Source organism: Haliotis cracherodii, unplaced genomic scaffold, assembly GCF_022045235.1.
Source record: "Haliotis cracherodii isolate W230 unplaced genomic scaffold, xgHalCrac1.p SCAF_10, whole genome shotgun sequence".
Lineage (NCBI taxonomy): Eukaryota > Metazoa > Mollusca > Gastropoda > Lepetellida > Haliotidae > Haliotis > Haliotis cracherodii.
In genome coordinates, this window is record NW_027266265.1 from 44,163,243 (window position 1) to 44,190,719 (window position 27,477).

The 27,477-nt window shown below is 39.7% G+C and overlaps 1 protein-coding gene across 1 annotated transcript; it reads left to right on the plus strand.

Annotated features, from left to right (window-relative positions):
- The first annotated feature begins 10,900 nt into the window (after positions 1-10,900).
- LOC139454410 (sorting nexin-16-like) lies at positions 10,901-27,342 on the plus strand. Its single transcript, XM_071236099.1, has 8 exons — positions 10,901-10,973; positions 12,865-13,527; positions 15,447-15,533; positions 17,063-17,211; positions 18,187-18,256; positions 19,073-19,209; positions 23,772-23,909; positions 24,956-27,342. The coding sequence occupies exons 2-8, from the start codon at positions 12,991-12,993 to the stop codon at positions 25,083-25,085; spliced, it is 1,248 nt and encodes a 415-aa protein (XP_071092200.1). The 5' UTR covers positions 10,901-10,973; positions 12,865-12,990; the 3' UTR covers positions 25,086-27,342.
- The last annotated feature ends 135 nt before the right edge of the window (positions 27,343-27,477 follow it).

Genomic DNA, 27,477 nt, shown 5'->3' on the forward strand with positions numbered 1-27,477 from the left:
CATCTTGAATTTCAAGATGGCCGCCAATTCGACCTGTTTTCAAAATCAAAACCTAATACATGTATAGTTATTTAACATGGTCATGTAATATATCATAAGAAAGTTTTTTCATTGTATTTTCAATGATGTACGTTATTCAATGACTCATGTGGTAAATTGATCCCTAACAATCAAACAAATCTTATTTTGAAAGAAGCTATTTTCTATAGCGAAACCAACCCACCTCCAAAGTCATATTTCAATCAAAATGGACATAGTTTCAATCAAAATTGTAGATATACTGCACCCCTCCCGTATAATAAATGACCAGTCCCTTAGGCGTCACAATTCGTTGCGCAAAGTCGCATCTCTTAGACGTCCCAATTGTGTCTACGTATGCCAGCACCATACCCGTCCATGTGGGTTTCACCAAGGTGGTAAACGTCTGAGACCTGCATCACCGGGCTTTCCTCCCACATCAAGCTGACACGCCGTGATATAACTGACATACTGCTCAACGCGCGTTAAACCAAACACTCGCCCATACGAATAGACACGGTAAACCTACTCAAACAGTACAGCCCTGAAACACGTATTGACTATAGACTCTTCATTGCTGTAATAAAAGCAATACATGACACCACCCTCGATTATCCGGCGTATTGTAACTTCATTCATTAATGATCCATTCGCCACCATAACTTCGTTTTGGAAGTGACGTCACCAGCTCCATCTCTCACTCAGTCACGAACTCTGCACCGAATTTGAGGTTCAACTCAACAACCGATAAAAATACCTCTTCTGAACGCGATTCGGCATACCATTCATCACCACTCGCATGTTTCCGTAACCTACAAGGCTTGTCCCGGAATGGGACGAGTTGGTCACGAATCTTCGGCATACCACAACAATCAAACTCTCGGCCTCATCCGAGCGATTCCTCGATGTCATTTAACAAATCACAAAAACTGTTATGAATGATTTGTAGCTAGAAAGGATGTTTCCTGAGTACTAAGACGAGGCTTTAAACTTCAAGACGTTCCTGCTGCATTTCAGACGGCACGCAAACGTCGAGACGAGTACACTGGTGTTTTCGCTGGGTAACAGTCACATGTATAACTTGATTGGACGTCTATATTTAGCGTCATGTCGTTCAAACCGGCCCCACGACGAAGCTAAGGTGGCGAATCGGTCCGTGGTATATATCTTGATTGAATGGAGAAATAATACACTGGATAATCGAGGATGGACCGCAATGCGTTACTGTCACCCATGCTCCGAGGCAGTTCCGATATCAAACTTTGCGACACTCTTCCTTCATTAGTGGTAGATCAACAGACTGGCAAAATCTTTATGACAATATAATTAGTTACTTATTCAGCTGAAGCTGACAGTGTCACTGAACGCTACATCAACACTGACATATTACGTCAACCATTGTTTGTTTGTTGTTTAACGCCACACTCAGCAGTATTCCAGCTATATTCGTTGGTGACGAATGGACCAACTCGTGTTATTCCGGGACAAACCGAAGAGCGTCTTCTTGCAGGTTACGGAAAGGGGCGAGTGGTGACGAATGCATTTTCACTATATTTGAATGAGCAGTATGTGGCCTTCAGTTAATTTTTTGTTTGTTGATAAGGTTGCCAAGACCAGAGAACGTTGTCATAAGGGATCGGGGCTGTCATGACTGCTTAATCAACCTGTGTAGATAAAGGATGGCCATCCTTGACACTGTACTTTGTTAGATATACAGAGTCTAACGTTAAATCACATTGATTTTTGGCTGCTGCGTTATGATTTTCATGTCTTTTTCGAGTATGTCCAGGGCCCACTTGCACAAAGCGATCTTAGCGCTAAGATGATAGTAACTCCCATTCTTTAACATAGATAAAGATGCGCCATTCTATTAATGCGTACGAGGGACGTTCACGTTTTTGCGTTTATTCCTTGATTTACTGAGAATAAAGTCATCAGTTTGGCGCCTTGAAGTCATGTCGAAACAATCAGATCATGCGGTTTCTTCACAGCTTCACCAATGGGGTTCTGTGAGGTACTCGGTTGTGAATCTGTGTTTGTTGTTTAACGCCGCACTCAGCGGTCTGTAAATAATTGAGTTTGGACCAGACAATCCAGTAATTAACAAACATTTTAAATAACAAACGTTATCAAAACGCCGCACAGTCGCCACAACACTGCAAACTCAAGGTCTAAAACACAACTATGATACCCGTATCAAATACATCACCATCGATTCACAATTCCTTGTTTGTGTCATATTTAGCCACCATTAAACATGGGTGTATACTTTCTTTTGCCCGGTAGTTTATTATCAGATGAGAAACAGGTTGAAATTTAGCGCCCTACAATTGTGTACAATATCACCTGTTCACCGAATTTCCATACAATGTTCTTTTTCACCTGGGGAAATGACCTATTAATATGTAAGTTAATATGTAAAACGCTACTTTACGCACGTCTTCTATGTGAAACGGATTGAATATCTTAATATTCAGTGATTTGCGTGATTTAGAAGATACATCGCCTTGGTTGCAAGATCCATTACATCCAAGATCCCGTTACAATTTATGAGGGGATGTCTGTTAGATTATTTGTTACAGTAGATGCTCTGATGACGGGGAGAAGGTACTGGATTCCGTCTAGTGAGACACGATCACTTCCTGACGACTATACACTTCCATTACCACGCGCATCTTGTCATGCGCGCCCAGCTGTTGCTTAAACTGATACAAATATTAATATTTTCATCTATTAAATCTTCTACGTTGTCAGATTTAGAATGACGCTTTTTTTCCACTTGAAACGGGATAGTGTTATCCACAAACATGTTTCATGTATTTCTGCAGTCCGTGTTAATGTATTTCGCGATACGGAGGGTAGTCTGTATCACAGTCCCGAACCATAGTATTGTCCCTTCCACCCAGCCCTTACTGTAATGTTATAACCCTAAATGAAGCAAGTCTAGATTTCCCGAAGATTCTGAATCTCACATCTCTCAGGGTCTCCTTTTTTCAATTTAAAGGTAGCTGAAGTTTATGGAGAAAAACTTCTATATTATACTGTAATAGCGTTTCGGGATAGAGCCTTATAGCGTTGTCAGCAAGGACAGTGAGTGCATGCAAGTATCTTTTTACGCCGCGTTTAGCAGATTCCAGCAACATCACGAGGGAAGACGCGGGGCAATCTCTGAAATGGTGCAGTCTTTTCACCCCGTTTATCCGTACAATATAGCTAACATTCACAGTGAAATCGTCCGGTCTAACGGATCAAGGGTGCGGTGTGATATCTTTTTGACTTAACGTATTGAATTGCTCTTCGACGGCGTCAGACACCCCACGCCCTGTGAATTCTTCTGCTTCTTCCCTATATGTCTGTGGCATTTTAGAAGCTTTAGTGTGAATGAAGACAGTTCACCTTTACTCCATCGTCCTCGCCTGTTCAAACGCAACACTATCAGAGCTTTTACAGAAGCCATCCGCACACAAAAAAATGATGCCGACCACATCAACAGAGACCAGGGTCACTTCATCCCAGACAGACATATACATTAAAGTCTCACCTCCTCACATTCTTTTAAGATCCAAAACATAAAACAACAGTGCATACATATTAAAACAGCTAAAACTGTACACAGTAAAATACGAGTATAACGATCCACCCCATTCGGAGTTACGAGAAAATGAAAATCTAAGACTTGAAGAGCACACTAAAATCCATTTAATAAAATGTTCGATCTTGTGGTAATAATGACAGGGCAGGTCTTGGCAGATAATAAAAATACATGAGCTTACCACCATCCCATCAACTGGAATCACAGTGACACTGTAACTACACAATACAAAAAATCTCCTTGTACTTCGTCCTTAGGTTTCTGCCCAATTATAAGGTAAAAATGCAATTTATTTTAAAAATACTTAATTTTTTCAAGAAATTGGAGGTAAAAAAATGGACCCTAGCTCGGGAAATACAAGAATTCCGATACTCGTTTCGTAAAATCAGTTTGACACACATGCCAGTACAAATCTCTATGTAATAATTGCTGAAGGATTCCCATGGCACTCTGAATGCATGGATCGATACTCATGATTATCAATCACTGAATTGTCTGGTCCAGACTCGATTATTAACAGATCGCTGTCAAACAGCTGGAATATTGCAGAGAGCGGCGTTAAACGAACAAACATACATGCAAACAAAACTTAGGGCTTTCTATCCACACCAAGCTGACTCGCAGTGATATAACTGGAATACTGTTAAAAGGAGCGTTAAATCAATCGCTCATATTCACCCAAAGCCAGTAACAACGATATCAGGCGTTTGGGTCCAATATACATGGGCCGGGTGACGAAGATTACTAATGTTCATGTATATAAACATATATTCCCCAAATAGCATTCGTTTTTTTGCTTCCAAAATACTTGTCCCAAAACACAGGGTTTCCGGAACTACGAGGTATCAATACGCACGCACGCACGTGTAATCTGAATGTTTCTGAACTATGGTACTTCTAACAATATAAAGGCATCAATGTTAATAGTCTTGTCAATATTTACACCCACACATCCAGTAGGCATGTGTGTTAAATAGTGGGGTACGGCTTACCGACTCCTTTAAGCGTGTGGACATTATATCGCATGTCTTGACATTCTCTCCACATTGTGTGAACACAACTTCTTCGAGGGTTATTTCGGCTGTGGCCCTTTAGCACTTATTGTCATATTTCATGTATAATTCATTTTAACATGATGTCAACACGGTTAATACTTTGAATTCAACTATCGGGGCTCAGTATTGTTTGTCTCCAGGCCACTCCAACAATGACCTTCAAACGGTGTACCCCACCCTCGATTACCCAGTGTATCATATGTCCCTTCTATCAGGGCCGCAACAAGGCGAAGTGAAAACAAAATCAATGTCACAAGGGTGCGAAGTAGCCGGTTTTGGGGGCATGCCCCCTTGAAAATTAAATAAAATAGATGCTCATAAATACTATTTTCAGCATTTTGGGACCGTTTATGTTAGATTATATTTGTGACAAATAGTAGTAATTTATTTATTATAATCTGTTGTTAGTAGCGTATATAGGTGTTTCACGAACATATTTACGACTTTCATTCAAGAAACATCTTTGATGACAAATTAAATTTAAACATTAAAACGAATCCATAATATTTCTTTTGGGTTTTTACATGTTCATTCGTAGTATGTGATGGTTATTTATAATTTCATATCTTAACGCGAGCCGACCTATGATTATAATGAAAATAATTGTGAGAGCGCGGTTTGCTTACGTCACAAACCATCTTACATTAAAATCCTACAGTGCGTAAATATTCTGATTTTCAAGTCAGATAATATATATCATGTTCGACCGTGTAGAGTTTGAATTAATAATGTATTGCAAAGATGGTAAATTGAGTTGTCTTAGATGTAAGCAATTGCTTTTCTGCTTCAATGGTTTCGTCCCTGTTTATCATGATGACTATAGTGGACCGGCTCCCCACCGTGTCTTCGTTTCGGAAGTGACGTCACCATCTCTACCAGTCTTATAATAGCATAGTGAAAACTGAACGTTATAAATACAAGCGACAAAACCCTTCCATATTCATAAGAACCATCTGCTAAAAGCAGTGTCGATTCCGACTTCATCGTGAACATGTGTTTATGAATCACTATCAAATAGTGATGATAGCAGGTGTTTGCGAAAAGGTGAGCGTATCCTGCCCCACCGTAGGCACCCGTCACAAACACATGCAAAGCAGGTCAATTGTTCACCTGACAAAACACGGTAACATATGGTACAAGTCAAGTTAGAGAATTGGATCAGACATAATTTTTTGTAACGGATGTCTCATATTTGGAAATGTCCTCCGCAAAACCTACATGCCTGGTTAACAGGTGACAGGTGTCTCATAGTTTAAACACGTTCGGATGTTTCAATACTAAGAAATAATATACCTTCGTTAGATATTCAATACGCAGTTAGTACAGCGTGACAGTGTAAATGTGTTAATGCTATGAATCATAAATATATTCAGTTATCCCATAGTGAACAGTCCACATAATGAAGAAAGTATTCCCAATATTAAAAAGAGATCTTTTAATTAAATACAATATGTCACGGACCACACACAGAGACGAGACGAACGATCGTTACGAGAGGTCCCTACGGAAGCCCGGAAGGGTCATGCTATTTCATAATCATATTGGAAATTCAAGGTACTTAGTTGAAAATTCAAGATCTTATCTTCACAATTCACGTTCTAAAGTTGAAAATTATCTTATACTATCTTGTTTCCCAGTGCTTTACTTTCTATTTTGAACTGACACTGCTGCCAGATAAGAACTTGTATTTCAAAGATGAGAAGTGGATTTTTTAAGACGACATCTTTAATTTTCAAGATAAAAATAATAATTTCGTGGTCCTAATGGGCTTCGGTAGATTCCCAATAGCATTTTACGTGTACATTTGTCGTATCTGGCAATTTTAACAATAGAACTGTGTGAATTAGATCATATTTTGGATGGTGGTGTTGAATATGTACCTACTGATGAAGATTACAAGTCAGATTAGTTTTGTCAGAAATTCTCTTGACTCTTGAAAAAATGGTAGACGTTTATTAGACTTCTGTAAACTATTTGGTTTTACATACTGTAACTGGGAGATCTGTATTGGATAGCTCTGATACCTTTACCTTTATCTCCTATACTGGTTGCAGTGTTGTTAATCAATTTCCTAATGTTTTAGATTTGTCAGTTTCTCAGCGTACAGTCAGATCACTGACCTGCATGAAATGAGAGTTTCAAGGAAATTCTTACTGTTGGACTTTACAAGGAAAATTCTGTTTCTGTTAATATATCCTATATTGCTAAAATATATCATCTCCAGAACAGTTTTCACGTTATGTTAAACATATCAGCAATGATATTTGTAAAGCGGTTGTTTGAAAAATAAATATTGATGGTAGATGAAATTGTAAATGCTGCACCATGCACGCTCATACTGTACCGTGCTTCGCCAGCTGGTGCTGTTTCTGTAGGAGCTACAGCTAGACAAAGCTAGCAGCCACCGAGGTTTGATAAGATCGGGTTTTAGAAGTCAGAGAATTACACACTTACGAATAAATATATATATAGTTGCAAGATTGATTCAAACATTAAGCAGTACACATTAGCCAAAGGTATATTAAGAAATGTTGCAACCAAAAGAAACTTAACTATGACTTTCATCTTAATGAAGACACCAATACCGCTGCTAAACACAGTGATAATCATTGGTAACAGTTAGGGAGGACAGTGAAAAGGGCCATGCAGAGACGTCCACATAGAAGTTATGTATCTCCAAGCTGGTTTTCACAGATCTACTTAATCCTTTACAAAGAACTGACATTGTGTTGTGGGGGAGTTTCTGCTCCCTTAGGAATGTGCTAACTGTAATGATTTACCCATTTCGGTGGAATTCCTGTCAGGTGAGATCACTGAAAGAGGGTTCAAGGACGTTATCAATAATCTGAGTACGGGCAAGTCTGCTGGAGAAGATGGGTACGGGCAAGTCTGCTGGAGAAGATGAGTACGGGCAAGTCTGCTGGATAAGATGAGTACGGGCAAGTCTGCTGGAGAAGATGAGTACGGGCAAGTCTGCTGAACAAGATGAGTACGGGCAAGTCTGCTGGAGAAGATGAGTACGGGCAAGTCTGCTGGAGAAGATGAGTACGGGCAAGTCTGTTGGAGAAGATGAGTACGGGCAAGTCTGTTGGAGAAGATTAGTTCGGGCAAGTCTGCTGGAAAAGATGAGTACGGGCAAGTCTGCTGGAGAAGATGGGGTACGGGCAAGTCTGCTGGAGAAGATTAGTTCGGGCAAGTCTGCTGGAGAAGATGAGTATACGGGCAAGTCTGCTGGAGAAGATGGGTACGGGCAAGTCTGCTGGAGAAGATTAGTTCGGGCAAGTCTGCTGGAGAAGATGAGTACGGGCAAGTCTGCTGGAGAAGATGAGTACGGACAAATCTGCTGGAGAAGATGGGTACGGGCAAGTCTGCTGGAGAAGATGGGATACCCCCGGAACTCTTCAACTACCATCGGAACCCTCTGCATGAAGTTATTCCTTAATAAGATTTTAGACACAGGTGTGTTTCCAGAATCTTGGAATAACATTATGATATTATGATCATTATGATTATTTCATTGCATAAATCTGGGTCAACTTGTAAACCATGTAATTATAGAGGTATTTCACTACTTAATGTTATGGGGAAAATCTTCACGTCAGTCACTGAAAATCGTTGGAGAATATGGATGGAAGTAAATGATTTACTGTCCTAGTCTCAAGCAGGGTTCCGACGGAACTACTCTACTGTTGATAATTTGTTTGTTTTACAAGCTCTTTGTTCTGAATATTTGTGCAAAACCAGAGGTCGCTTTAAATGTGCATTCGTTGACTTTTAAAATGCTTTTGACCTTGTTAATAGGAAAAATGGATGTATTTACTTATTACTAAGGGATGATCAGTTAGCGCATGTATTAAGGTAAATGATGGACGAACGGAGTGCTTTACAACATCCAATGATGTTCGACAAGGCTGTATTTTAAGTCCGTTGTTATTTATATTTTTCAGTTAATAAACTAGCTATAGAACTGTAATAAATGTTATATTTGGGATAACACTTTCTCAGTAAAGTACAGATTCTCCTACCTTTTGCCAGAGTGAGGCACCTAATCGCCAGCACACAAAGTCAGCGACCTAACCCACTCAGCCACCGAGGCTTCCACTATAATGAAAGTCCGACAACTGATAGTCTAGATCACATTCTTTGTGTACCCCTCTGACAAGTGGAAAGTGGCACGGCTCCCATGGCCGAAAGCTATGAACACACAATGACATTTAGAAAGTGGTCATATGTATACAAATGTTATATTTGGGTAAACACTTACTTAATAATGTACAGATTCTTGTACTTTTGAGGCCCGTCCGGGCATGAATAAGATCTATTCTTCGCCCGTAAGAGATGGCTCCCTACACCGTTACACAACCTTCACCGAATCTGTCGACTTCCTGTATGCAACATCCGGTATAACCATACACACGATATATACGGTATACGCACGAATCCGCTCATCTCTCCGTTAAAGAAGGAAACGGGGCGCGCCAGTAAAACAAACTTTGGGGACACCACTGCAGCTGCTGAAGTCGATTACGTTGGTGTAAAATAACGCCAAAGTACGGGCTTCGTGCTCGTATTCCGACAACTCGTAAACGGGTGCGGACAGTCTGTGCAAATATAGGACATAAACTTGGAATTTTAGAATACTAAAACCAAAACGTGAAATTCAAATTCAGCTTTATATATTGTAATCTGATCGTTGTCAAATTTAATTGGATCTTTTCAGTGGCTGTCAGTGAAAATGTAAATATATAAACTTGGAGTATATTCATCCGTTTATATATAGTTTACTCCAAGATATTTTAAAATTATACTCTATATTCTGCCCGACAGTTGTTTGTGTGCATGCGTGCTTGAAGCTCATCAATATTGTAATAATACTATAAATAAATGGAATATCAATTTTATAAAAGAATTATTTATCACACAAATTTGTGTCCTGTGTATACAACTACAAGATAAGTGACCAGAAAAACACTTTCGACTTCCGACATTCAAGTATACGCATGGATTTTGTGTCGTATTGTCATGTATTGTTTGTCCCGATAACACTGAAAATAACAATCATTTTACGGGATATCTTTAAATGACATTTAGAAACCTTTGTATCAAAGAAACACCGGATATAATCATGGAAATTACAGTTATCGTTGTAATCGAAACCCGTTTTTAAAAAAATACATTGTCCCCGAGAATGCTTGAACAAAATAATTATGTCTCAGACTGTTGAAAACATAAATTAATTGCCACAAAGAAAATATACTGTTTCAAGATGGGGTTTTTAGTTGTTGTTTTTAATGTAGGCTGGCAAGTTCTATTATAACATATTTGGTTTTGCACACATTGATGTGTGGTGGTTTAATATGACGATTTTACATGTGATTTTACTAATCTTCCGACAACTGCTCAGTTAAATCAAGTCTCTGGTGAAATCTATTCGACACACCCACTCAAGGAAATGCATGACAAATGTATTGTAAATTCAGGATACATACACCAATGTCATAATCGCGCTTGATTTCCTAGCTCATGATTTCTTTATTTTCCACAGTGGTGAAGAAGTAATATGTCTTCTGTATTGATAAATGGGTGGTGTCGTGGACCAGGGTCAACCTGACATCAACGACATACGTTGTGACGTCATTACTATTGTGATGTCATCAAACATGACGTCAGCAACGTTGTTTGTATTACGTCACCAGTGTTGCCTTTATTACGTCAACAATGGCATTTGAAATGCCAGTCAACATTGATTGTTCCATTACGGCGTCGTGTTCAAATGAAATTTCCGTACATCCATTCAGCATAACATCACGCAAATCTTACAAAACGAAATATTTATCTCCTAACTCAACAATGTTGAAGAGCGCGTGAAAATCATTAGACTTGAACCTGAACACTGGATATATCAAGGTCCGACGTTCATACAGTTTGGCCCTCACTCCATGAAGGTTCATACTCAATTAAACTCACACAAAATGACCCCCAGTCTCCCTGAGAGTATCAAAATTCCCTGGTTTCACATCAACTGGGTAACATTCATGCTTAGGTCATATCTCATATCTAACGGTATGACTTGACATTAAATTCGCTTTCACGGTGACAAAGTCTGCAAATAAAAATATATGTCATCTACACATATGCGACACGATCTTGTTACTTTTTAACCGAACGTGGTGTGTAAAGACAATACTGTGCCTGCCACGCGACCCGGTAGGTGTCGCTGTATCACTTCCGGTGAAATCACGTGAAAATATCATAACAAGTGTCTATCACCTGTTAAAGAAAAGGAAGTAAATGCTGTGTCGATTGTGGTGGGTTTTTAATTAGTTTTACTATTCCGATCAAAGGTCAAAAATGATTACCGTGGATAGCTGTTTTGTTTTAGAAACAGTGCGCATCGTCCTCGTGAAAATACGAAAAACGTTCTAAGAGTAAGTCAATTCGAAATCGGGGATAGATTCGTCATTCGTTTGCTTGAGTCGGACTCGTTCACTCAATGGTGGTGGAATTGGGAAGTGACACAACTTTCATCGATTTAATTAATTCTGCACTGAATGATGAGATCATTTCAGCAAAATCTGGTAGAATATATTTACTGCGAATCAACCAGTGACTGTCAAACTGAGTCACAAGTCACCCCTGATTATTCACGTTATTTTTGTCCGTGATAGATTAGTGAGATGATTACTGACCGGATCACGAGAGTCTAACCTATTAGTCATATAATGACCAAAAGGTCAGTTTGCAGTAATTGTAGACAAATATGCGGGGGTAGTTTCACAAATATACCTCATGTAATCTACATCATATCGAGATATGGGTTGGCAATTTATCCGAAACAAACAAGGGGAAAATATGTTGTTTATCTTGTTTATGTCTTCTTATTTTATTTTTGTTTTAAATTTGGCTGAAGAAAACTAAAATCTGTTCATATATAATTTTTGTAATGTGAGTTGCATTAAAGGTTGTGGTGCTAACTTTTGAATTATTATAGCATGTCCTTGAATTTTATTTAGAAATACCTATATTAAAAGATAAGTGAAATGAAGTATATACTCAGGTTATTTTTATGAAAGTGATGTGATCACGGGACGATCCATGTTAGAATAGGTCTTCAGCAACCCATGCTTGCTGTAAAATGCATCTCACGTAATGAGACTTTTCAAAAGGTTCCCCTACATCCCCAGTTATGAAAGGATGTTGCTGTCATGTCAGCTATCAACATTGTAAATGAATTAGGGGATAAGAGACCTTCAACTATTCATCAATGACATATAATTTATCATGCTTGTAATCATAATAAAATAATCATCAAATGGCCCAAATATAATTATATGTTAACATGTCACACACTTATACTCGATCAAAGTCAAACCATAATTGCCATGTCCGGTCCAGATTCAGATATTAAAGGCTGCAGTGGTATGGCTGGAGTATATCTGACCAGGCCGATTGTTGTGTTATTAAAGCACACTAAACAAAACAAAACCTGATGATGTATTTCCCAATTTCAACTGTCAACAACCAATGTATATATTGATATAACAGGCATGAAGCATGAGAGTAAGTCAACCATATCCTTTGTTGTTTCACTGGTATGGCAGATTGGGGATATAGCCTTGATTACTAATGGGGTGATGTTATGACAATCTGTTTCTGCGTGTCTTACTAATCTGTTACTAAAACAAAGTATTCCATCATCTTTGTGCATCTGAAAGTGTCAGTCCTGCAACAGCATCACACAAGCAGATGTCTGCTTTATCAATTAGCACTTAATTAGTCCTGTGACAATAAGGCTTGGGTCTACAGTAGCTTAACTGATTGATTAAAAAACTGTTAAGAAAGCTGGACATACTTTGTTGAAGGTACTGACAACAGGACAATATTTTTACTGTCTCAGTATTAATTAACCTGTCTGGTATATTTGCATATATTCAATGCTGAGGGTGAAATTGAGACATTAAATGGAAGGCAACTTGATGTCCACGCATGTTTCAGTACAGTTGCTCGTACGTTCTTCAGGCAAGTGGTAAGATAAGTCAGTATGAATGTTGTGTAGTCCGCTGGAAGAAACGAAATAGCATGTTGATTAATGGGTAGAATATTGCTAAAAGCGGCGAAAACCATACTTGCTCACTTGTACAAAGTTGGGATATGTTAAACATGTTGACTATGTTAACTTAATTGTTTTGTATTTTTCAGAACATGATTCAGCTGTCTAAACTTGAAGAGAAGTCATTGAGATGTATGTAACCAATCCATGCTGTTGGTCTCACAGAGGGTGCTTATTCACTAAGTTGTGATCATCGACAGAGTGACTGCATCAAGATGGATTCCTCAGATAGTCACAGTAACCTGGACAGTGGAAGTGTTGGAATCAGTGCCACTGAAAGTTTCCACAATGACGGAACTGCAGTGTTATCTGTTCAGTTTGACAGGAAGTCCTCCTTTCTGGCGCATGATCACAAGACCTCCACACCAGGACGGACTAAGTCCAAGCCGACGAGTCTCGACATGTCCATGACATCCTATGGTGCCCTTAAACCCTCTGAAGCACCGTCGGCCATATCAACCAACAGTATTCTTCGCTTGGGAGATGAAGACGATGATGTAAACACGACCTTGAGTCTGGATGGATCCAGTGAGCCTCCAGGCTCGCCCACCCTGCTGGACACGTCTGAAGGCTCGTCCCCCGCAATGTCTCCACCGCGGACCGAACATCGGGTGTTGAAGCAGATCTGTCCCGTTGACCCAGATTCTATTCCGGAGATTCGAGTTGAAGCAGAACCGGAGACACTTTACCCAGAAGACATCCGAGTGCCTATCCTGGGATATGAGGTCATGGAGGAGAGAGCCAAGTTCACTGTGAGTCATTGAAAATAAAACCAAGGGATAAGTCCAGCCTTAGAATTTGGCACTAGTCCTATGGTCCTTGCCAAACTGGCCAATAGTAAGGTATCCTAAGAACTAGTAGAAATTTCCCCTTTTGAGGGTTTTGCTATATGTTATTATTATTAGGACTGGTGGGCTAAGACCATCAGTTTCTATTGCTAATCTAATAATCTTTTGAGCAATTGAGTATTTACTTGCAAGTTATCATTTACATTTGGTAATGATAGTTTTCTTTGGGTATTCAATGTATTTTTACTTCCTTGGGTCCAGTCCATTGGTCCAGTCTATATGCTTGCACTTGATCAGGAAATAAGTATCTGTACACTATGGTAGAGAAACACAGGGTGCAAGTAAAAAAGATATTAGGTAATTATGCATAGTGTTGTTGTAATATTGGATTTTTGAACATTTCACATATTTATACACATACAACACAAAATAAATCAGGTAATGGTGAATTGTGTTGCATGTTATACAGAAATACACAACTTCTTTGGCTGCAAAGCAGTCTGTGCTGTTAAGGATTCCTGTGTCCGAGTAAAGATGGCTTCATTTTAACAGTTTCACTGTCAAAGTAGACACAATCTGTGGATAACAACTGCTTTAATCACTGTAGAGGCGATGAAATCCTTATACAGTGTCAACGTCGCCTTTATAAAGTTGTTATCCATAAATTGTATCTACTTTGTCATCTGTCAACTTCATGTTCTAAGTAATGCTTGTCAAAAATTTCAGTTTCACTGTCATGACAATATGAGTATATGTTGTAACCATGATTGTAATTGTTTGTATACATGCTGAGAAAAAACTGTGGATGTAACTATTTATGAATTTTTTTTATGTATTGGAATCTGTTGAGTTATTGAGATTCTCTCGAGTTATTGAGATTCTGTCGACATATCATTCTCTCTCTGGTTTTCTGATCATTGCACCATGCTGTTGTTTCATTGCTCTGTTACCATGGTTACCAATTCAGCAGCAGGGCTTGATTTAACAGGAACTTGATTTCTCTTGCACCAGGTGACTGTTGACAAGAAAACCTAGTTGCACCCGACAAAACCAGGTTGCACCTTAGTCTCATAAATTTGTCAAAATTGAAATCTAGGCTGGTCTGCTGTCTGTGTCACATTATTGTAAGACGTATTGTTGTAGAACGTAATAGAACATGTGTACATAATCTTGGAAGTACCCACAGTTTGATGATGTCAAGCATGAGGAAGTGTGATAAATTACATGTAACCCAGAGTTTACTGATGTAGTAGGGTAAATAAGGCTTAGATGTATTTAGTGTTCAAAGATCGATGTTGTGTTGACAAGTTAGGGTTAGTCAAAAGAAAATGTCACTGTTCGAAAATCTTTGACATGCACTTGGTGCATGTAGACATAAATAAGAGGTTGCATCTTTCAATATTTGGTAGCACTGGTGCAAGTTTTGTATAGCTAAATCTAGCCCTGAGCAGTATTAGCATTATTATACCCCCGACCCAAAAGGGTATATATGTTTTATCTATACGTTTGTGCAACCTAAAACTAGAAAACTACTACACAGATTCTTCTCAAATTTAGGGAATAGTTGCCATACTAATAGAAGAGGTGCAGTGCAAAGTTTGATTTTGACATGTGTATTTGCTGAAAAAGAAGATTTTTTTCAGGTATATTTTTCACTTCCAAAATTTGTTGCGACCTATAACCATGATAACTTAAAAACTACTTCATGGATTCTTTTCCAACTTGGGTTACAGTTTTCAGAGAAATACTGCTTATTTCATGTTTTGAACATAGAAATATGTTGGGAGTCGGAGTCAGGGATATTAGTGACTCACTTTTTGTCTTGTTATGTGTTGAAATGTTTAGTGGTTTTTTTTCAGTAAGCAAGACATTTTTCTTTGTAGGTCTACAAGATACAGGTCGATAAGTCAGATCATGAATCCTGGTTTGTCTTCCGGCGCTACACAGACTTCAGTCACCTCAATGAAAGGGTATGTCCATGCAGGACCTACTGTTGTCATTGCAGTATCCATAGTATGGGTGAATGATTATGTTAACATGGACATGAGTCATTGCTTATGTTGACAAAAATGTTTTTTGTTACTGTGTAGCTTCTTCACATTCCCTTCCTTGGGGTTCGACCCGTGAAGAGCCGAGGTAGAACAGTTCTTCAGCAACCCATGCTTGCCGTAAAAGGCAACTAACGGGATCGGGTGGTCAGGCTCACTGACTTGGTTGATGCATGTCATCGATACCAATTGCATGGATTGATGCTCATGATGTCAATCACTGGACTGTCTGGTCCAGACTCGATGATTTACAGACTGCCGTCATATAGCTGGAATATTGCTGAGTGCGGCGTTAAACAACAAACAAAACAAAACAAAATCCTACAACCAACTTACTTGCTGGGACCTGTTCTAACCCAACATCCAGATGGGGTATTTACTCGCTAACTTTTCCTTCTGCAATAGTTTGGGGGTTCGTACTGATGCTAGCAATAGCCATCGTTGAGATGATTGTCTGAGACAATAGCAATCTCACTAAAATCAGATCTTAGTTCTCGCTACCACTAAACAACGATCTGAGGACATCCCATTACTGGGCATGTCAGAATGACCTTTCATCTGACCAATCGGAGCGTTGCTTACGAGATCAGGAAAGGGATAGTGTGAATGTTTTTTTTTAAATCATTCAACCATGAAAAAGTTAACACGGGTTATCTGAACAACAGCTTTACGACTGAATCTGTCAAAATCATCGTCTGTCTCTTGCTACAATGGATAAAGATTTGAACTGAAGAGATTTTACATTGGGACGTGCTGCCACACAATCTGGCCAATCTATTAGACATTCCCAAATGTACTTTTTTCAGTATTCAAATTTCATCAAAGTATTTTTCAAAATGTGGTTGCCAGTTTGAAACTAGTGCTGTATAGCTCGAGAAAGCTGCTTTCCGATTGGCTAATGTGGACTTCATGTTAGTTATTTCATTGGTCTGTCAAACTTTGCGAAAGGTCATTTGATTTGACCTGTAATGTGATGTTCTCAAATCTTTGTTTTGCGGTAATGAGAACTAAGTTCTGATTCTATAGAGATTGAGAATATAGTAGCATAGTCTTTTCAGGATTACTTCACTGTAACGTTAGTGAGTGAGTTGGGTTCAACACCGCTTTTAACAGTATTCCAGTTATATCGCGGCGTGTCAGCTTAATGTGGGAGGAAAGCCCCAAATGATGCAGGTCTCAGGTGTTTACCACTTCAGTGAAACCCACGAGCACGGGTATGGTGCTGACAAACCTAATTGGGGCGAACCGGGATTCAAACCCACAATCATAGGTTTCTGGCGTGCCCAAGGGACGCAACTCTGCACAACGAATCGTGGCACCTAAGACGACTGGGCCACCCGTGCCCCCCACTGTAATGTTAACATCCTTGGGACATTATGCTGATGTTTTATCAGTATAAAGTAAAGGTGAGTTTCCGTGCCTGTTGTACCAATCCATGTTTTCTCTTTTAGCTGCTGAACATGTTCCCTGGCATCCGACTTTCTCTTCCGCCTAAACGCTGGTTTCGTAGCAACTATGAGCGCGACTTCCTGGAGGATCGAGTACAAGGCTTGCAGGCTTTCCTCAACAACGTCACGGGCCACAGTGACATATGCAACAGGTTGGTTCAATGTGTTATATTTATTAATCATGGTATTTTACTTTGCTAGTTTTTGTGTGATCAGCTATCATCCAGATTATATCCAAATGAGGTGACTAACGGGATCGGCCGGTCCTATTTGTGTGGATCGATGCTCATGATAATAATCACTGGATTGTCTGGTCCAGACGCGATTATTTACAGACCGCCATCATATAGCTGGAATATTGCTAAGTGCGGCATTAAACAACAAACCAACCAACCAACCATCCCTGCTGCTGAATCTCAGCCGTGTAACATCCATCTTGGATACCTGATCTGCTTATCATGGTAATTTGGCAAGCATGGCCCCAGATACCTGTTACCCTAGTTACCAATGTAAGTCATACATGTGGACCACCTCCGTGGTATAGTGGATACAAGGACTGCCTGGAAAGCGGAAGGTCAGTGGTTTAATCACCCGTCCATGTCATGCCAAAGAGATGGTACTTATTGATAAACCTTCCTAGTGCTTTGCATGAAGCGAATAAAACAAGAATTAGTTGGCTCGGAGTCGGTATACTGTCCTCTGTCAGGGCCTCGGTTGCCAAGTCGTCTAATCGCCACAATTCACTGAGTTGCGTCCCTTGGGAAACCTATGAGCATGGGTTCGAATCCAGGTTCGCCCCGATTATGTTCCGTGGGTTTCACTAAAGTGACTGAGTGAGTGAGTGAGTATGGTTTTACGCCGCTTTTAGCAATATTCCAGCAATATCACGGCGGGGGACACCAGAAATGGGCTTCACACATTGTACCCATGTCGGGAATCGAACCCGGGTCTTCGGCGTGACGAGCGAACGCTTTAACCACTAGGCTACCCGACCGCCCCTTCACTAAAGTAAATGCCTGAGACCTGCATCACTTAGAGACGACAGAAAGGGGTACTGAGGGATCACATCCTCCTCCCTCACATACTTGAATAGATGACGATAACGTTCATTCTCTCTTTTATTGCAGCAAGCCAGTTCGGGAGTTTTTCTGTTTCGATGATCCTCCAGGGCCTCATGACAGCCTGGAAGAGAGTCGGGTAAGTGTCCTGCTGCCATGGTTACTTCCGTCCTGTGTCACCTGACATTGTTTGTTTGTTTGTTGTTTAACACCACACTCGGCAATATTTCAGCTATATCATGACATTATATATACGACTGTCTGTAACCAATCAGGACCAGACAATCCAGTGATTGCCCTCATGAGCAACATCTACACAAATGGGTATACGATGACATGCATTTTTCCAGCTATATCACGACATAATATATACGACTGTCTGTAACCAATCAGGACCAGACAATCCAGTGATTGCATTTATGAGCATCAACTACACAAATGGGTATACGATGACATGCATCAGCCAAGTCAACGAGTCTGACCACCTAACCATTTAGTCAACAAGCATGGGATGTCCTTGTGGGGATCCAGGTTAGAATAGGTCCTGAACAACCCATGCAGGTCGGAATATGGTCAATATGGTCTCATATTCTTCAACCATTCATTAAATATTTTCATAATTACTTGCACATTCATTCAACAGCAGTATGCTTGAAATCTGAAAGGAATTTCTTTAACGTACTTAACAGAATTTTAAAACTTCAATCTGAAAAAAATGAATCCAGTGATAAGACTTGTCCTATTTTGCCAATACTCCTGATACATTAGACATCCCCAGCAATATTCCAGCAATATCACAGTGGGGGACACCACAAGTAGGCTTCACACATTGTACCTATGTCGGGAATCAAACCTGGGTCTTCGGCTTGACGAGCGAACGCTTTAACCACTAGGCTACCCGACCCTACATGATGTAGTGCTCCCTGATTGAGACTATATCCTGTGTATCTGTCAGGCACTGTGTGAGAACCTGGAAGAGACGACGTACCATCTCCGACAGGATGTAGATGAGAGAGACCGGGAGATCATGCTGCTGAGGGAAGAGTTGGAGTTATACAAGTCACAAGTCTCCATGCTGTCAAAACGTCTCCGGTAGGTCAAAGTCTCTGTGTCATGGTATTGTTAAACACTATCTATGGCAGTCTGTTTGGTGATATTTCTGCATAAACGCCTGCTGTAATGTTTTCATTTTGGGAAGGTTAGATTTGTTAGTGTTACCTCCTATTTTACAATACTTGTGTAAAGCAAGGCACTATTTATCATGTTTCACACATGTGTGGAAGGTCGCGTATTTCTGTGTGGGAAGTGAACACACATCTGCATCCTTGTTTATCCTGGGTCTTGTTTATCATCAATCTCGGTTTGTGCAGCTTTCCCAAGCGTCAATTTCCATGACTTTGTGTTGGAAGAGTATTTCAGATCTCTTTTTATACATTTTATGCCCTGTTTGTTATCAAAGAAGTGAAAACACACCTTAAAAAACAAATAGATATGTATGTTCATGGTAATTATGTTTATTTCACTTTACAAACAAAATACAACAGTAGATGGGAATTAGAACAGCTCTCAAAGATACGTGACACAGGGCGTGCATAATTATTTAATGTGTGTTCAGTGACTCCGCTAGGTTTGCAAAAAGCTGGGCTTTGTAGTTAGAATCTTTTTTATAATCCACATTTTCATGAGGCCCTCATCACTGTTCATATCTCCATTCTGTTTTGATAATTTAGAAAGGACCCATTTCTACTAGAGATAGGAGTGGAGGTCTACTAGATATAGGAGTGGAGGTGGTGACGTCATTGCCTTAATGAGGCTATGGTAGCACATGGGTCGAGGATATTTATCAAACTGGAATGGAGATAACAACAAGGATGGTATATCTGAGGAAACGTGTAGAAGGATAGGTGAAATATGTTCTCTCAACAGCCTGTGTGAAGATCGTCCAAATCATATGACAAAGTCTTTGAGGACAATGATGTCTGCCATGAAAATGCACAACCAAAGCCCACCACTTGTCACCATAGTTACACACTGGGAGCAATAATGGAAATTCCTACTTGTTTTAAAATGCCTGACAGGAAGTAGTATTTTGGTGGTTTTCCTTCGGGGGATATTATCTGCAACTGGCGCGATTGTTTCAGGGACCACACTTGGCTGAGACATACATCTACACGGCAGAAGTACATGAACTTGAAATGTCCTTCTGGAAGACAACAAATGTCAAAGATTAAGACCACGTCAAAGCAAACAGCAGGATTTAACAGTTTAGTTAACACAATGATGGGAATAACCCGGGCTCGGGATCTGAAGTGTCCGCAATGATGCACAGTCAAGAGTTTTGTGTGTGCAGAAGCACATGCCAGAGCCTGAACCCATGACCTTGGTGTAGTTTGATCTGCAGTGTCTGGTGAAGTTTGATCCGCAGTGTCTGGTGGAGTTTGATCTGCAGTGTCTGATGGAGTTTGATCTGCAGTGTCTGATGGAGTTTGATCTGCTGTGTCTGGTGAAGTTTGATCCGCAGTGTCTGGTGGAGTTTGATCCGCAGTGTCTGGTGGAGTTTGATCCGCAGTGTCTGATGGAGTTTGATCCACAGTGTCTGATGGAGTTTGATCCACAGTGTCTGGTGGAGTTTGATCCACAGTGTCTGGTGGAGTTTGATCCACAGTGTCTGGTGGAGTTTGATCTGCAGTGTCTGGTGGAGTTTGATCCACAGTGTCTGATGGAGTTTGATCTGCAGTGTCTGATGGAGTTTGATCCACAGTGTCCGGTGGAGTTTGATCCACAGTGTCTGTTGGAGTTTGATCCACAGCGTCTGATGGAGTTTGATCCTCAGTGTCTGGTGGAGTTTGATCCACAGTGTCTGATGGAGTTTGATCCACAGTGTCTGGTGGAGTTTGATCCACTGTGTCTGATGGAGTTTGATCTGCAGTGTCTGGTGGAGTTTGATCCACAGTGTCTGGTGGAGTTTGATCCACAGTGTCTGATGGACTTTGATCTGCAGTGTCTGGTGGAGTTTGATCCGCAATGTCTGGTGGAGTTTGATCCACGGTGTCTGGTGGAGTTTGATCCGCAGTGTCTGGTGGAGTTTGATCTGCAGTGACTGGTGGAGTTAATTACACAGTGTCTGGTGGAGTTTGATCCACAGTGACTGATGGAGTTTGATCCACAGTGTCTGGTGGAGTTTGATCCGCAGTGTCTGGTGGGGTTGGATCAACAGTGTCTGAGTTGAATCCACAGTAGCTGATGAGATTGAGCTACTGCCTCTGGTGGAGTTTCCATTCACTGTTTGAAAAGAAACATGGTGGTATAAAGAAAATATACAACCCACTGCAGCCAAGAGATGCAGTGGTATAAAGAAAATATACAACCCACTGCAGCCAAGAAACGCAGTGGTATAAAGAAAATATACAACAACCCACTGCAGCCAAGAGACGCAGTGGTATAAAGAAAATATACAACCCACTGCAGCCAAGAGACGCAGTGGTATAAAGAAAATATACAACAACCCACTGCAGCCAAGAGACGCAGTGGTATAAAGAAAATATACAACAACCCACTGCAGCCAAGAGACGCAGTGGTATAAAGAAAATATACAACCCACTGCAGCCAAGAGACGCAGTGGTATAAAGAAAATATACAACAACCCACTGCAGCCAAGAGACGCAGTGGTATAAAGAAAATATACAACAACCCACTGCAGCCAAGAGACGCAGTGGTATAAAGAAAATATACAACAACCCACTGCAGCCAAGAGACATGGTGGTATAAAGAAAATATACAACAACCCACTGCAGCCAAAAGACTTCGTGGTATAAAGAAAATATACAGCTCACTACAGCCAAGAGACATGGTGGTATAAAGAAAATATACAGCTCACTACAGCCAAGAGACATGGTGGTATAAAGAAAATATACAGCTCACTACAGCCAAGAGACATGGTGGTATAAAGAAAATATACAGCTCACTACAGCCAAGAGACATGGTGGTATAAAGAAAATATACAGCTCACTACAGCCAAGAGACATGGTGGTATAAAGAAAATATACAGCTCACTACAGCCAAGAGACATGGTGGTATAAAGAACATATACAGCTCACTACAGCCAAGAGACATGGTGGTATAAAGAAAATATACAGCTCACTACAGCCAAGAGACATGGTGGTATAAAGAAAATATACAGCCTGCTACAGCCCATAGATGTGTGTTTAAGTATATATACAGCCTATTAGAGCCAAGAGACATGTTCATATAAAGAGAATATACAGCCTACCACAGACAAGCAACATGTGCATATAAAGCAAAATATACAGCTTTCTGCAGCTGAGAGACATGATGGTATAAAGGAAATATACAGCTTTCTGCAGCTGAGAGACATATTCATATAAAGAAAATATACAGCTTTCTGCAGCTAAAAGATGGGGTATAAAGAAAATATACAGCTTTCTGCAGCTGAGAGACGTGATGGTATAAAGGAAATATACAGCTTTCTGCAGCTGAGAGACATATTCATATAAAGAAAATATACAGCTTTCTGCAGCTAAAAGATGGGGTATAAAGAAAATATACAGCTTTCTGCAGCTGAGAGACATGATGGTATAAAGAAAATATACAGCTTTCTGCAGCTGAGAGACATGATGGTATAAAGAAAATATACAGCTTTCTGCAGCTGAGAGACGTGATGGTATAAAGAAAATATACAGCATTCTGCAGCTGAGAGACGTGCATATAAAGAAAATATACAGCTTTCTGCAGCTGAGAGACATGATGGTATGAAGAAAATATACAGCTTTCTGCAGCTGAGAGACATGATGGTATGAAGAAAATATACAGCTTTCTGCAGCTGAGAGACGTGCATATAAAGAAAATATACAGCTTTCTGTAGCTGAGAGACGTGATGGTATAAAGAAAATATACAGCTTTCTGTAGCTGAGAGACGTGCATATAAAGAAAATTTACAGCTTTCTGCAGCTGAGAGACATGATGGTATGAGGAAAATATGCAGCTTTCTGCAGCTGAGAGACGTGCATATAAAGAAAATATACAGCTTTCTGTAGCTGAGAGACATGATGGTATAAAGAAAATATACAGCTTTCTGTAGCTGAGAGACGTGCATATAAAGAAAATTTACAGCTTTCTGCAGCCGAGACATGATGGTATGAAGAAAATATAACAAACAGCTTGCTGCAACCATGAGATACTGGTATGACTAAAAACCAACTACAGCCAAAAACTTGGTGGTTTTATCAAGATGCAGTCTGCTTCAGCTACAAGTACACAACGACATGCAGTCTGCTTGCTGCTGCTTATGTTTAGTGTGCAAGATCCACTCCCAACATGGATATGTTACTTTGAAATGTCTGGTGAGCTACAGTGCCTTGCTGCCCTAACAGCTTCCCTAGGCAAACGATTTAACTGCCTGTAAAAGTCCAGTTTCCACCCTTGCCGAACTAGGCCTGAATTTCGTGGTTCGATCATAGCGCCACCAGTGTCTATTACGAGTTATGTCCCTTCTTTCCCTCCTCTGGACTTTCGTAGTCAGTTACCTCCCTTTTCTCGTGAAAGTCATAATGTTACTCCATTTATGTTCAAAAGCACACACAAAAATGTTCATATGTTAGTCTACAGGTCAAATTGAGGTCAGTTTTGTTCTACAGGGAGGTGTCTGGTGGGAGAGACACATCGTCTCTGATGTCGCCAATATCAAACGAGTTTTCGGTGGCGGAGTGTGACATGGAGGTCAGCCTGGAGCCAGAAGCTGACCAGTCACATCCCTTGACGGCCAGTGACAGCAGGTATGGTCATGTACCCTTATATGGTATTAATACATCTAGAATGTAAGATTTAGACAGGTTAATAATTTTCAAAATTATGAAGTTACGGCAATGTTGGTCATCTAAAATTCTTTGTTCAAACACAGTAAGTTTGTTTACCCTGGCTGGAGGATCTAGCAAATGAAGTCTCGTAAACTTGCCCAAATTATTCTGATCTGATTTTCAAGTTTGACTGCCATTTTGGTTATTCATTTTTATGCATGTGTTCCTTTGCTGTTCCTGGTATTTTTAGCCTTATGCGTATAATTTACGAATGTTGATAAAACTTTTACTGTATCCCCTTTTGTTGGTCAAAAAGTTGAGTAAATGCCTGCTGGACTTGCGGCCTTGTATTGTTGTGGAATCAGTACTAGGCATTGGACAATTGGCAGTTATTGTTAGACACCATTCATATGTATAAGTCTACCCTACTTACACTGCGGGGCATGTGTGGCCCAATCGATGCAATTCACTTTGCAGAGTTGTGTCCCTTAGGCATGCCAGAAAGCGATGATCGTTGGCTCAAATCCTGGTTCACTCCAATTATTTTTCTAGGTTTGTCAGCATCATATCCATGGGTTTCACCAAAGCGATAAACATCAGATACTTGAATCACTTCGGACTTTCCTCCCACATGAAGCTGACACGCCATGTTATAACTGGAATGCTGTTAAAAGCAGAGTAAAACCCAATTCACTCCCTTTCTCATTTCCACAGCTGTACACTATATCTTAGAAACTGAAACCTAAATGCGCAGCATTGTCTGTTATTTTGACCCCTCGCTCCCCAGTTTCCTTTTAACATTTCAGTTCTTAAATGGGGCGGTCGGGTAGCCTAGTGGTTAAAGTGAAGACCCGGGTTTGATTCCCGACATTGCTACATTGTGTGAAGCCCATTTATGGTGTCCCCAGCCGTGATATTGCTGGAATATTGCTAAAAGCGGTGTAAAACCATACCCACTCACTCACTCACTCACTCACTCAATTCTTGAATATTTCATTTACCTCAAGACATCGGTTGTCTTGCAGACTCGAGGATGGGAACCGGGACACCTCAACACCTATTCCAGACAAGGATCATCCGCCTGCAGGAAAACGGCTAAAATCATCTCACGTCGTCCCAGTCATGGTGCACACCGCAGCTGAGGAACATACATAGCTGGAGTTACCTCCCTTGTGCTACGTCTCACCATCGCCAAAATGTGAACAAAACTATTGGATTTTGCATAGATGGTGCTTCTCAAGATTTCACCACCCTGGATCTTGAACATGAAATGAAAATCAACCACCTAAGTTCTCAAGTCACCAATTTGAAATTAAATATGACTACCCAATATTGTCATGTAAAACAGATATCTTATTTAATCACTACGTCACATATAATGTGTGACCTGCACAGTCTCACTGATGAATAACTGCTGTGTTATATCACAACACCATGCGGAATAATACAATACTTCCTGGTTGTTTCTTCACAAGACACTGGTGATATTCCTGGGTTTCACGCCCTGTTTCCTGAAGTGCTATTCTCCCCACACGGTGTGGACTACCATCTTATACACGTGCCTTTTTGAATTAATTTTGTTGTGTATGAAACGAATTGATTTGATATTCACAAGATATTTGCCACTTTCACAATTTGAATATTTATAACTCATGTAGATATACACCTGTACATATTACATGCTAATGGGATTATGCATCTAGACCCTACTTGGTTATTTCTTGTATCTTGAATCCCGCGTGCAGTATGATCATGACTGGATGAAATTGTAAATAAATACCGAATCCCAAATAAATCCCAAATTTGGTGAATATTATGTACATATATTGCATGTATAATAAATTATTTGTATGGACCCAAGTTTATCTCTGGTCTGCAGAACCCTATTACCTTCTATGATGTTTCAATTCAGCAAAAATAATTTCATTTTTGGATCATCATAGTTTAAGTAATACCGTATTCGACGTAATAAGCGCCCACTAGTGAACAATCCCCATTGCACACCTTCCGGCGCTTATTACGTCGAATACGGTATCTGATACATGAAAGCAGCTTCCAGTATGTAATATCAATGTGTAGAAGGGACATTTGGTTTGCTTATAACAGTGTACGCATGGTAGATGTACATCAATGTATGCTGTTATATTGTCAAGGAGGAGGTTATGGTGGAATTACTAGGAGTTGAATTTGTTAAAATGTTAAAGTCTGTCTTAGTCAGAACAATAATAGAAATTATGCACCTATACTTGGAGAGTTGATCCATTTCCATGTTAAGTTTCATTCATTTAGATGCAGAAATACATTTATGAAAATTATTTTTACAGCATTGAAATATTTAAAGGCTATGGGCTACAGAGCTGTGTGATAATACCTGTGGTCCCTGCTTGAGTCCAGCATTGCCAAGGGTACAGAAAATACCTTGCTTAGCTGTTATCAAGAAACCCTTGCAAGGTAGTTACAAGATAGTACAATTTAGATCTCAACCTTGCAATTGAAAATATATAGCTGAGCTATAGGTTCTATTAAAATATTGATTTGATGTCACATTTTTGTATTTCTCTGAAAACTATTACTTTATATGACTAAGTTGCTATTTGTTTATACATGTAAGTTCAAATGTGAACATTTTGATTGTTGAAAGTGGATAAGTTTGCAAAATGAATTTTATATATTTTAACTAAATCTGTGTCATTATTATAATGTTATTCTTATTTCCTGAAGATTTTATATCTTTTAGTCATTGTGTTAATTCAGGAAAGGTTTATGTTTTAGGACAAATATTTGTTGATTGTTTGAAAACAGTATTATTCCAAAGGTGTTATAAAGTTCATGGTTTCCTTTGGAAAAGGTTATTTAATCTTGTCATAAACAATATTAAACAAAAAGGGATGTATGGATAATCATTGTATTATCATAGCGGTAATTTCCTTTTGTGTTTTATCTTGAGGCATTTCTACTATTGGATTTTCTTCTTCAAATCAGTATATGTCTTAAGGTCTTCGTTTTATCATTTCGACATCTTTCGCAAACAATGAGGACGACTGTAATTTTCTCGAATACCCAGTATAACATGATATTGCTTGAACGTTGCTTGAAGCGGCGTAAAACCATACTCACTCACTGTAGTAGAAGACTTATCTGCAACCAACTTTCCATTCCTTTTGTTAATAACAAACCTCAAACTAAATCTACTTGGAATCCTTTTTTTTGATTGTTTTTATTTATTTTTGTTTTGCAGTTTTCACTTATTTTCAACCTTGGCTTTAGTCTTGTGTGTGCAATAGTTAAGGCTTTTTGTCCTGATGTGTCTGTTTGGGCACTGTATGCGTTGTTCTGAGATTGTTTATTTACACAATGTTCAGTAAGAGTTGAATACATTATCTGCGGAATCATCAGAAAGATTTATTTGGACGTCAGAGTTAAGCTCTGACGTCCAAATAAATTTTTCTGATGACATGTTAAAATTGTGTTTAAAAATTGACATATTTGATTGACTACTATTTTATAATATTTATTTTATAATCCACAGAACTAAGATGTGAAAATC